The following is a 13,055-nucleotide window of genomic DNA, read 5'->3' as shown; positions in this document are numbered from 1 at the left end:
GAGACGTGACTCGTCTCCAGGCTGCATTACTTGCGCTGTTATTTAATCGCATATTATTCACCAAAAAAGCAATGTGATTCTGTTGTGTCGTGATCGTGATAAATAAATATGCAGCACAAAGAAGATAATTCCCGTGCAAGAACTTCTACTTAATTTTTTTTCTGATGCGTACTGCTTCAGATGCGTAAATATGTATGATGTTGTCATGACAGAAAAACACCTCTAACTTATGTTATAATCCCGAATTTTCTGCAATTGTGTGAATAGCGTAGATCTTCTATTTGTTTTTTTTTTTCAAATGCGAAGAGGATTGGAAAAGTAGAAACAACTTTAGGCAAAGTATTAGATTTTTATCGATGTTAAAGATGACACACTCCTCACTTTTTGTTTTCATGGAGTTGCATTTTTATAATGCTCTATATATGCACTGTTTGTTCTACGGTTTGTGATATTTGCCTTCATTATCCTCTCCCTGCTCCTTGCCACTTTCGCTGGATTTTTGTTCAAGATTTCTAAGCTTTTCTATAAGTGTCTTCTCGTTACATGCACCGTCCTTCTCGCTGAATTCTAATTCAACAACAGACGGACGGCTGGACTTGAGATCGTCCTGGAGCTGGAAATGCAGCAAAGATATCGAATCTCTTTCATAATTCGTTAGAAATGTCTAAGATGTTCTTCTCAGCCTGGTAAGCTGGTTGAATTTCGCCATATCATCCCCTCCGGTTTATCTGCACTGTTATATGTAACGCCGTTCACCTTTTTTCCTCTTCTGCCCACAATGATACACACTGATGCCACGCAAGTAAGTAACAATAAGCCAACAATGATGACAAGAATCCAGTTGGGAAGAGAACTAAAAGACTTTATATTACCTAACAAGGTTTATTACCATGAACATCTTTTCAACAAAGAAACTCTCCTACATCAGGACTACAGAATGATGAGGTAAAAAATACGTGGAATGCCCACGGCCGAAGTGCAAAGCAACAAAAAAATTTCCATTTTTGTTTTGTTGAGTTGAATTAGCGGTTAAAAATAACATGACCTCGCAGCGACAAACATGAAGTGACAAATGGCAAACAAACATGAGTGAGGATGCTTACATTAACAATAAGAATATATTAGTATTATATTTTTCGCTACATCCTACATCATCGACATCATTGTAATCGCCTAACGTCAACAGTTGGCGAAGAAGAACCTATTGAAGTACGGGGTTGGGGCGGTCAAACAAAACAAAGTCGAATACTCCCAGACTCGTCCAGGTCCAGCAACAATACAGGACTCAAAAGCGCGAAATGAAGGCAAAGTTCAATGCAGTAACACCGGCGGTACTGTCAGTGAGAACTTCGGAGTGAGACTTAGGCGACGTGTACAAGATGATGATCCCCACCTCATTGGCGGAGTATCAAAAATAACTGTCTTTTTCTGTTTCTATACTAACTTCCATGTGCGTTTTCAGGATATTTTACGACATGAATAGAAACGTTCCTTTATATTTTTGTTATCTGTAAAGTGTGGCTTAGCTGCCGAAGAATTCGACAGTGGAGTGGATTAGGTTTCCGTGGCGTGGATTTGATTGAATAAAGAAAAAGTAAAAAGAAAGAAGAAAGTGAAAAGATGAAGAAGCAGAAAGGTTAACTATGCCAATGGTGAATGGCTGTGTCTGGTACTCTGATAGCGCCTTATAAGATGAAAGTGCAGTTTTTTTCTTTGCTTTTGCAGCGCTAACATAACAGTTTTCACCTTACCAAGTGTAGCACTACACTGCTGTTAATATCCGATGTCAATATTACGACTACAGTAAGATTCTACCAGTTACATCCCCTGCTTGAAGTAAAGATTTTTGAAATAGCTCCATTTCTATTTAAAATGTGTGCATTCATACAGTGAACATATCATTATTCAGCACTGATGTTAGAAAGTTCCTCTGTGAGTGGTCAAAAAACGTTTTTGTTGGGGAGACGGGACATAACTCTGTTGACTCACATATTTCGAGGTATTGTTAGAGGGACTTTTCCATCAGAAGAATTGTTTTGAACTGGAGATCTCTCGATGGTTTCCTTTAAACACCGAAGTAACTTCATCCGAACATCCGAATGCTCCACTGTCAAGCCTTTTAAATTAGTTTGCACCAACAGCGTTCCAGATTTGTCAGCTAAAACTGCAGAAATACGATCCTGAAAATGTAGCAAAAATTTATATCTAAATATTTGATACAGTTGTTTTTTAGAACAAATATTGTTGCGCCATAGTTATTTTTGTCGAACGACATACCTGACCCTATCATTCAATTTTCTTGGCTCACAAGTTAAAAGGATAACACTGATTTTCGATACGCTGATAACCACGCTCGTTGACCCCCACAAAGACTCGTTAACCCCTCGAGTTCATCTGTGGCCGCCGTAGCTAGTATCAGTAGTCGTCGAAAAAATCGACCTCGATTACTGATGCACATCGGTAAGAACACCACAGAGCTTACAAGTCTTCAGGTATGGCTTTTAGTAAACCTCTTCATTGTCTCTATTTTACGCGGAAACCCTTACTTGAGGCTGATATCTGATTGCAGTAGTCACCTATCTGAACATAAAATACGTTATTCACTTCTACTTCTTGCTGTGAAACCCTACAGTGCACTAAAAATTTCTTTGTGGGTCGGATAGTGCGTCTGTTCGGATTTGATTCAACCCTTAAAGAAGGCGATCTTGCCGAAACGTTAGCCACGAATAAAGGATTATATCAACCTCATGTCCGGATCAATTTAAGAAAACAAGTTTTAAAACATCACCATGCCGAGGTTTATTGAAAACCGTACATGAAGACTTCTTTAAAACGTGCCAGCCAGATTCTACGAAAGGCTTTATCGTTGAGGCAGAAGATTACATCATCTCGCAAATCCATCCAGTTTCTACCTCACGGTGTGATTGGTCGTGCGGTGCCAAAGTTCACAGAACAAGATCAAATTTACATTTTCTGCGGTGAACAACTGGTGTATATCCTGATGCGCCTCCCTCGAGCATGCTTACTCGCCAAAGAAAATCAGTTATCAAAACATTTTTGTTGAAAGACGTTTCATGTCCACACTTTTAGGAGGAACTCTTTTGGAGAAGAACAGTGGGTGAGTCGATTTCGATATGTGATTCTACGTGGTCTAAGAATAACTCTGTTTTATAGAAAATTTTCGAGAGCTTGCTAAGTAGATCGCTCAGCGAAAGTGCAAAAAAGTGTCTAAAAGCAGTCCGCTCCAACTTTAACGACCGCGAAACTGTTGCCGACGAGCAGTCTCCGTCTGCTAACTCTTGAGCTATCATAGTTGTAGGCATTTCCATATCAAAGAGCATGCGGTCAGAGCTGGAATTAGGAATTAGTTCTTCACCATCTCAACCAATTTCTGCCACTGTTCTCCATAAAATCGCATGAAATCTACAAGAAGTTCAAGATCCTCTCTGTCAGAATAAAGAAATCAAATTCCACTGCGCGGGCCAGTAGCAGTCTAAAGTGCTTCCGCCTATATCCTCCCCGAGTACTTTCTTCAGACAACAAGATCTAATAACCTAACGCCGAGGTAGATATTAGTTTCCGTCTTTTTACAGGTGAACTATTCACAATTTTGAATCGCTATAGACAGGAAAGTGTCACCCAAACCATGTCACCAATTATAGTAGTTCCCCGTCATCTGGACGAAACCCTCACTTTATATGACATCCAAAATAGCTCCCTCTATTGCATATGCACTTTTGAAGAAGCCCTGCGCAAAACAATAGATTTGACAGAGTACGGAATGGTACCATAAATCGGCGCATTCACCGCTCTTGACTGTAACACGGGTTAAAGGCAGTATGTCACGAGTCTGAGTTGTGGAAAACGCTTCAGTTCCTACGAGGTACGTAAGAAGCTTCTTTAGGCACATGTTCCGGTCTCAGCAGCCTATTCATAGGTCTCACATAAGTAGGCTGGTGAGCAGACATCACTGATCTTCGACAGCTCGCACTTGAATGCGGCACAATGATGGCGTGTTATCGCTGAAACTGTCGTGAAAAAACGGCGTCCTTCTCGCCGTTTTTTGTCCCGCAATCTGCAATAACAACTCTAGCTATCGCTAGCATTTCGTGAATTCTCTAAGCACTTTTGATTCCCGGTATGCTGCCTTTAAAACAGAATTACCTGTGTGCCCTGTCTTGAACCTTCTAATAGAAAACTCACTAGTTAATCTCGGACAGCAACCATCCCTTTGAAGACTTCTCAAAGTTCAAGTTAAGACCTATCATGAGTTGAAATTCGTAACAACTCACCTTACAAATACTCTGTTTTTGGACCATCTAAGGGAAACACGTTTTAAAAACTCATGTGTAATCGAGTGATTTGCTGCATTGCGCTGGAATGTCTTTAGTGACTCCGCTATGCAGGAGGTTTTTGAGGATTTAACCGAACAGCGATGGGGGTGGGTGTACTGTAGGGGTTAGAGGTTCCGCTTCCTGCACGATCGATCGGAGGTTCGAATCTGCCCTGATGCTCACCAAGCCCTTCATCCCTCCGGAGTCGATAAATTGGTTACAGACTTTTCTGCGAGGATAAAAAAGCTGACTTGGCACATCGGCTAGTCACCGTAAGTCACTGTATAGGCCAGTTACACGTTCGCAAACCTCAACCGATTCTGAATTGAAGTGAACGTGGGAGCGCATCCCAAGCGGATTGATTAACGCCAGAAACTTTATCCTTTATCCTTTAACTGAACACCAGAGCTTAATCGAGCTGTACGGCTTTTTCTTAGATTGGCGATTGATTGTTTGACAACTATTTCGCACAATTCAGGAGTTTTTCTATGGGACAGCGATTGACGGCAATGCTTGTCATGGCTATCATGACTGAAATCGAGGCAAAAATTGAGAAACACGCCTTTCCTTTACTGCCGATACTATACGATACTCCGTTCTTGTCTGCTCCACTCAAACAGACACAAACAATTGTTTCAAGGTACTAAATGAGCAGACGTAGTACAAAAATTCACTTGGAATAAGCCACAAGGAGAATGGTTACCCTTTCGCAACGTCCAAGTGCATATCTCAAAAATAACGCACGCGAGAAAGCGGTACAGCAAACATATTGACAAGAACATAATAGTTCACTATCTTTCTCCTCATCCTACACAAGCTAAAAGAGAGTTATGTTTCGCAAAGCTAAGTCCGTTCGCACTGGAAAAACTTGTTAAAAAACTTGTACCGGCTTTCAAATAATGACCTAAAGAGCCAGAATCTGATCCTATGTTACATTTTTTCCTGCGCTTTCCTTGTCTTTAGTGTCCTGACTTGCTTACACATGTTTAATTTAACCATGAAAACAGACCACTGTTAATATGATCTTCATCAATTACTGAGCTTCATCGATAATCCTTTTCGGAGAGAGATTCATCAGCATCTTGGATTACATCATACTGTCATTTAAGAGTCCGTTGGACGCTTTAAAGGCATCACCCCACGAATCTGAAGTGATGCAGATTTCAGGTGGAGTATTCGTATAAGGGATGGGATACTATGGAGAGGGGGGTGATTCCGTCCATTTCTTCCTAATTGCCGTAAAAAACGGCCCGGAAGATGCGGCACCGCACAGGGCTGGCGCGCTCCAATCGGACTCCTTGTAGCAAATAGTGCGCCGGAACGCTCGAAGCCGTATCTTCCGGGCCGTTTTCTACGGCAATTAGGAAGAAATGAACGGAATCACCCTCCTCGTCATAATCTACAACCCCGTATACGAATACTCCATCGGAAATCCGTACCACTCCAGATTCGTGGGGTGATCCCTTTAAGGAGCTTAGAACCGAGCCCGATTGATATGATGATTTCTCTAACGTTCCATCTGAAGGTAACAAGGTGCGGACTCAACAAGATCCTGCAGCGCTTTACAGTTGAGGCCAATTGTAGCACTATAAAAGCCTCGCTTCGTAATTCACTCCATCGTTGTCGTTGCCGCGAGCTGAATGTTATTGGGATTGCAAAGCGACATGGAGATCCGCTTAAGCTCTACCATACGTCAAGTACGAGTGCCAAAGAGAGGTGGCTAGGTACAAAAAAAACTAGTCAAGTTACAAAGAGCTGTCCTCAAAAAAGGGCCGCAGGACCACAACTTAAACTGTGATAACTTTGGGCGGAAATATCTCCTGATGTGAGACAATAGGTATCGTTTTCTCGGGCATCTTTGTTGACTGTGCCAACTTTCGTTAAAGACCCATTCATCAATGAGAGGAACCCTACTGGACCTTGTAGCTTCGCATCCACGACGCATCAACATATATCTGTACACACTCTGACCAATGTCAGGAATTTGAAAGAATTGTTTATGAATTTAGGAAGAACTTGTGGAGAATTCATGCGAAAAAATTTGAAAGAAGGGCGCGCTGGCTCCCCGAATGTTGCGGAGAAGGGAACCAGCGAAATTAAATGATAAAAGTCTTATCCAAGTTGAAATTGAAGGCCAACAAGAAGAAAATGCGCCACAAACTCACGACGTCCAGAAAATCAGGAGCAAGGGGGCGGTTAAAGCAGCTGCTCGGGAGATTCGGCACCATGATATTTTCTGCTCCTCTTCGCAGACGAGAAGTTGTTTGCAGCTCGTAAAAGTGGCCCAGAAAATGCAAAATTATGGTATCTGAGTTGTATTGAGTCTCAATACAACCCAGATACCATAATTTGATTCACTTTTTTCATAATGATTCAGATGGAAGGAAGAGCAGAACTGATGTGAGGCCGAATCCCGCGGCATCATTAGCTTTGATGACTGGTGAATCGATGGTCAAGAGCACCTAGTAGAGCCTGGGAGGAAGAACTTATTTGCAATTTCACAATTTTGAGAATGACCTCGGTGCGCCACACTTTCGTGCCGAAAGTTGATGCTTTCGTGAGGCGTCTCAAAACCTGCACATATGAAGACATGTTTTCAAAGCTTGATGTTGTTTTTGGTTTGCAATCGGCAATGGATGTTGTTGGTGTGACGATATTCTTGCAATTATCTCCTAGGCGATCGATCGCCATAATCTATGCATAACCTGGACATTCTAAATTTGCTTTGGCAAAGCAAGCAACATTAGCAAAATTAAAATTCGACTCTTTTTGTGCCGCTACGTTCACAACAACCAAATGCTGGATCCTCTTGGCCAAAATTCTGCTAAGAAATGACCTGGGCGAAAATCTTTGTGTTGCAGCCGTCCGTGCTGCAAAAACACGACGAAACCATATCGAAATGATGTCGAGAACTATTCTTCTTTTGCCACACACCACACTTGCCACTGAGCTGAAGTTTACTTTAATGTTAACTTATACGCATGCGGTTTTAGCAATAAAATAAACGATGCTCATTAAAGAGTGTTCCAAATCATTTCATCTTGCTTCACAAAATCGAAATTAAAATTTTGTGAAGAAAATACGTACTTAGGTTATTAAGAAAAAGAAAATGGTATACTATATTCTGTATTCGGTTCATATACAAAAATGTACTTACACTGAAACTATTTTAACTGTAGAGTATTATTCTATACCAGTCTGAAGAACGAGAGCCGGACTTCAGGATTTTTTATAGTGTTCGCTTCCCTTCGATAATAATATAATATACACAGTTTGAAAGCATTACCCTAAGTATGGATTTTCTTGCTGTTTTTCACAACAGTTATCATTTAATGATGTTTCAACATAAAATGACGTTCACGACATCATCGTACTAATAAAGATTCCACATCAGATCACGTAAACTATTGGCTACTATGCAGCCGTTTGCATTCATGTTTCCAGTTTTTGAGGAAGGCATGTTACTAACCTGAGGCAAACGTGAAAGGAAACAGATACGCAGAAGCGCCACAAAGGTGCAACGCAACATGGACACTGGCCTCTTTATGAAACGCTTGCAACATCTCACCCACTTTTTGCGACATGCCCACGAAGTTACTGCGCGATACTACTGCACCATGTCACAGCAATTCCATGCCATAGGACCCGTCACACGCTTTTTTTTGGCGTCAGAGCACCAATCCGAAGCCGTGGCATCTGTTTCACTTTTAGGGTGCGTCTGTGCTCTCTGTTTCAATTTCGAAACGTTTCAGGAGCGTGAAAATGTGTGTGACTTACAGAATGCCTTGGATGGGAGCCTGCTGATACATAGATGAGTGATAGATAGGGATAGATTTTTATCTTCCTTGACACAAATTTAGTGACCCAGGGTGATGAAAAGTTTGGTTAGCCATAGGGCGCTTTCGAACCACAGACAGTGTATTTGCAGCTGAACCTCTTACCAATTATCTTACATATGCTTTTTTCTGTTATAACACATATAATAAGATGATATATGGAATGTTCCCATAGTGGCTACAATTTTAGTTTTATAAGAAGCTTTACTTCTTTTACTCTTTTAAAGGTAAACCTAAGCTGTTTGTTTCAAGAGTATTCAATTTTTTATATATCCCTAAATTGCCTTCGAATAATCATAAATGACACATTCAGAGGATACGTTCCTAGAACATGCAACAGTAGAGAAGCTGGTGAAGTCGGTCTCGTTGTCGGGATATGTGTGGCAGTGGATGTCGAATTCCCCGAAATTCTGACTTCCAGAGTCGGAAATTTAAGGAGAATGAGAAAAGAGCTACAAAGAAGTAGAAATGGAGACTTCTTGTAAGGAACTAGAGAAGTTCCATGGAGAAAATCATATCTTTTACAAGGTCAATGTTGAAGATTTCAACGACAAAAATTGCATCAAATGAACGCCTCAAAACTTCATTTCAGTAGCCCCAGTCTACAACAGAATGAGCAGGAAAAGATGTTGCTCGAGTTTACGAGGTGACTTAGAAATCCAGTACAGTTTCTATTATTTCTATTTTTCTATTACAGATATTTCACGTTGCTTCCTCCGAGTTATGACCGAGTTTGAATACTCACTATTCGAAAGGACTAATCTCAACGCTAGATGTGAGAGATTGGGAGAGATTTAAAAGCTTTCCCTGATGGAGGTCGTTGCTATATAGGAGAAGAAAATTGTCTTCTCCGAGAAAAATTCCCCAACCCACAGAAAAGAAAAACCAGAAGAGTTCACAAGCGCAGTGTTTATAGTGTCACTAACTGGAAGTTTTCTGCTTCGTTGGCTTATTTTTGAAATCATACTGCAATGGTCAACACCGAATGAATATAGCCATTTTTAGAACATCTTTGCAAATCCTACGGAAAAGTCGAGAGTTTAATACTGAGATTCTTGTTTTTTGATACTCCTTAGCTTAGCAGCGTGGAAACGTGGAACAGTATGACACACTGTTAACCACGTACTCACTTCGAGCTACAGAAAAGAGATACAAAAAATCTGATACTATATCATAATGATATGATGACGTAACACAGCATAACAATATGATATGATAACATATCATTATGATATTTATGATATCAATCAGCTTCTGATGGTCCACTGCGACCTTCCTCGTCTTTGAGAAAGAAGTCGCCGTTGCGAATTTTTCCAAGGCGTCTACAAAAAGAGTGCTCGATATTTCGCTACTTGCTTCCGCCGAATTATGCCCGAGTTTGAACTCATGCAGTAAAATGACGCCGATTTCTCGTTTTGACGACATCATGCTACATAATAACGGGCTTACTATGTTACGTGTGCGTGCTATGTGTGTCGGTCAGGCACTCAGTCACGAAATTCAAAAAGTGGGCTGAGGCCGGGTCCCACGGCGTGGAATTTGTGCGCTACGGTGTTCGCTTCGTAGTAAGTCCAAGTGAAATTAAGAAGTAAATGAGAGCCTGTGAACAGTTTCATAGCCGTAGAAACCATATGTGTTCTGCCTCACCTTAATGTACTCCACCGCACGTTTCCTGCGTCAGGTGAATCAGTCCTTTCTTCTTGGAACTATAGAAACGAAAAAAAAAACTTCTCTTCAAATGTTACCCAGCAGTTTACTTAATCCTACGTAGAATCTTATCATTAATACGATAATGACGTTCACAACATTTCATGTTAGCAAATCATTCAGTGTTAATGGAAAACTCCTGTGAAAAACAGGAGAAAATCCTATACTTTGAATACTCTTTTCAAATGTAATGTTAATCTTGCGGTACTGAAGAAACATAGGTGTGAAGTAAAAATTGAATAAAATGTAGAACTGCTGCATTTAGAGACATTTAAAAACCTATACTTCGAATAATCTTTGTTGTTGCGGTATTGAAAGAACATAGGTGTAGAATCAAATTTGAATACTCTCTAAATGCAGTACTACCGCATATGGAAACATTTAAGAGGGCTAACTAAGGAAGCACCACAAGAAGTCTGAATCCGGCTTTAGCCGGACGTTCACACACATTTGTGAAAGACTTTAATTGAATAGCACTTCATGAATGTAATGATAGATAGAAATGCCTATATTTTTTCCCGAAAATAATAATTAGATCTCAGTATTGCGAGTATTTAGTTTGTAAAACTGAAAGAAAAACATACGTTTCCTACTGCATACATGCTCCCAAATTTAACCGGCGTATCTGGACACGAGTGATTGGTTTCTATATAAACAAGGCACTGATTATCCTGAAAAAGAGCAATTATTGAATTAAACTTGAAGGCAACATACCAGAATGAGGCGTCTACAGACAAAGAAATACATAAAAATTTACATGTTGCACAATAACAAAAACAGCCTGTATGGATGCATGAACGCATGCCTGTTTACCGCGACTAAAAGATGGCGAGGAATCTCTTCTATTTACACATCCTCGACTATTTCAGAAGAACTCATTTTGTACAAGTACTAGAAGAGCTGCATCTATACTGTAAAATATAACCGAACGATGGGTGAATCTACTATTATACATGTGGAGAAGCGCTGCAAGACCTCGTCCGCGTGAGCAGCGATTTTTAGGACATAGCAACAGTAGACATACACCACTGCGGCAATGCACGGTAATGGCAAAGATAAGTGATACATTCGGCAGGACAGTCTTCCCACCTTAAAAATGTATTACCCCGAGGACCCATCATTCACACTTATGGTGCCCATTTAGAAGAAGAAATTACTGGTATTCTTCAAAAACATAATCGATGGATTCATGAAGGCAGTCTGGTGAGAGCCTAGTTCGTAGAAAGCGAATCTGAACAAACATACTTTTGTTTAGGTCTTAAAAATGCCATATTCAAACAAAATTATGTCATGGAGTCATTTGACGTGACGTCTTTATACACAAATGTTCAAAAAGAAAAGGCGCAGCAATCGTTATCTAAAATGCTAGATAGACAGGGCCATAGTATAAAAACCTTTGGTTTAAGCAAACAAAGCACAGCGATCCTGATCAACGAACGCCTCCAGTGCAAGATTTTCAAATGGTCAAGAATGTACTCCTCTCAAATAAGAGGACTTGTTGTGGGCTAAAGACTTGCTCCAATTCTTGCCATGTGCTTCATGAGCAAAATAGAGGAACCAATAGTCGAACGTCTCCCACAGATGAACTGCCATTATGCCGTTCGATGATTGCTCCATTATAAAATCAACGCAATCCGAAATAGACGAATGTTTTAGAATTTTGAAGAAATGGTCGCAGTACATAAAACTCACTCGAGAACAACCAAAAGATTATTGAAATGCTCGAATAAAACTGCACAGTGGTGTTGCAAGTGTGAAACGGTATTGCAAAGGAAGCTTGAAAACATACTGATAAACGCAATGTCAGCTCATCCTGTTGGTATGGAAAAGGTAACTATCCGAAATATGGTCAAAACAGCAACAGCAATGCGCATAGGTGATAGAAAACGTGAGAAATCGTTAGAACTAGCCATTAGCATAACTACTTCATACGGTTACACGAGATCGAAAGCTAATACCCAATCTCGAACTAAAAACAAGACGGGTTGTTTGTCCATTCGGTAAGACTTAAGATTGCATGAAAATCGGAGTTATCTACCAAATAGAATGTCTAACGTGCAACGCCATCTATATTGCAGAAACAGGAAGAATGCTAACCTGCGTATCAAGGCGCATTTGGCTTGTAAAAAGCGTGGGAGAACGGTAACATCATTAGGATGCTACAAAATGAGAAGCATGATGGAAATTAGTTTGAAATAAGGTGTACGATATTCGCGCACGAGAACGAAACATTTGCTAGGAAGGCATTGAAACCGTTCTGGATTTCCGTCTGGAATCCAGCCATGAATAACAAAAACGAGTGCTTATCAATTACCAATGACTCCAAGCCGTTCGTACCACTCTATGAGCTATAGGGTTGTCCCACATGCGTTGTTATCCAGACATTAGTACTTGAAGATACTGCACAGTGCGTAGATCTCATTCGCGCGCAGATCCCCGCTAGTCGGTGAGACTGATCAGTTTGTTTTCATTTTGGAGGTCTTGCGGTGTACTTGGAACAATATCGAGGCTTGGCAAGGAGAGGAGGAGTTTGATGGGATGCGCATAAGGTCGAAGATCTCGAACCATTTTTAGGTCTTTGATAAAGACGAGTTCGTCGAATCAGGCCAATAATAAAGCTTCACCTAAACCTCGTTGGCATAACAAGAAAACATAAACATACTTTTGTTTCAATGCTTGTTAACTCCGTGAGTGTCCCAAAATAGCACTTCAAGGAATGGCCGCAAATTAAACATTGGGTAGTCAAAAAAGCTGCTGTTGTGAGTAATCTTTTATCTGAATTCTTATACGAATATGAAACAATAGCACTTCAGTAGTTGAATAAACTACAATTGAACCCACAATCGAAAAATCGCCACATTCACACTTCTGTCACGAGACTTTTGTGTCACTTAGAACTCCGCCTGTAACAATAGTGTTCCTCCCGACTAGATACGAAATGAATTTTTTGACCCGATCAAGCTGATGTATTATGAGACCTACCATCTAGACAAGTGTATTTTCGAAAAATGAGGCTCTTCTAGGGATGAGGGGATTTATCAGTACGTTTAGACAATATTTGTTCTTTTTCGTGAGTGATAAAAACGTTGTGGAATCATCTTAATCTTCCTCTTTGGTTCGTTTCGCCACACCGATCAGTTGCTTTGAAAAGCAACTGCAGATATATTCTAACAATGAG

General features: G+C 40.5%; 1 protein-coding gene across 1 annotated transcript; it reads right to left on the bottom strand.

The window, feature by feature from the left end:
• Window positions 1–436: 436 nt before the first annotated feature.
• On the bottom strand, window positions 437–12,737 carry RB195_015140 (uncharacterized protein; the record flags this gene model as incomplete). The annotated part of the gene is made up of 7 exons (XM_064205712.1): window positions 437–613; window positions 757–853; window positions 1,990–2,180; window positions 7,171–7,284; window positions 10,462–10,548; window positions 12,540–12,652; window positions 12,719–12,737. The coding sequence occupies 7 exons, from the start codon at window positions 12,735–12,737 to the stop codon at window positions 437–439; spliced, it is 798 nt and encodes a 265-aa protein (XP_064061593.1).
• Window positions 12,738–13,055: the final 318 nt, after the last annotated feature.

The sequence above is a fragment of the Necator americanus genome, chromosome V (genome assembly GCF_031761385.1).
Source record: "Necator americanus strain Aroian chromosome V, whole genome shotgun sequence".
NCBI classification, from domain to species: Eukaryota; Metazoa; Nematoda; class Chromadorea; order Rhabditida; family Ancylostomatidae; genus Necator; species Necator americanus.
This window is presented reverse-complemented; position numbering and strand designations above follow the sequence as displayed.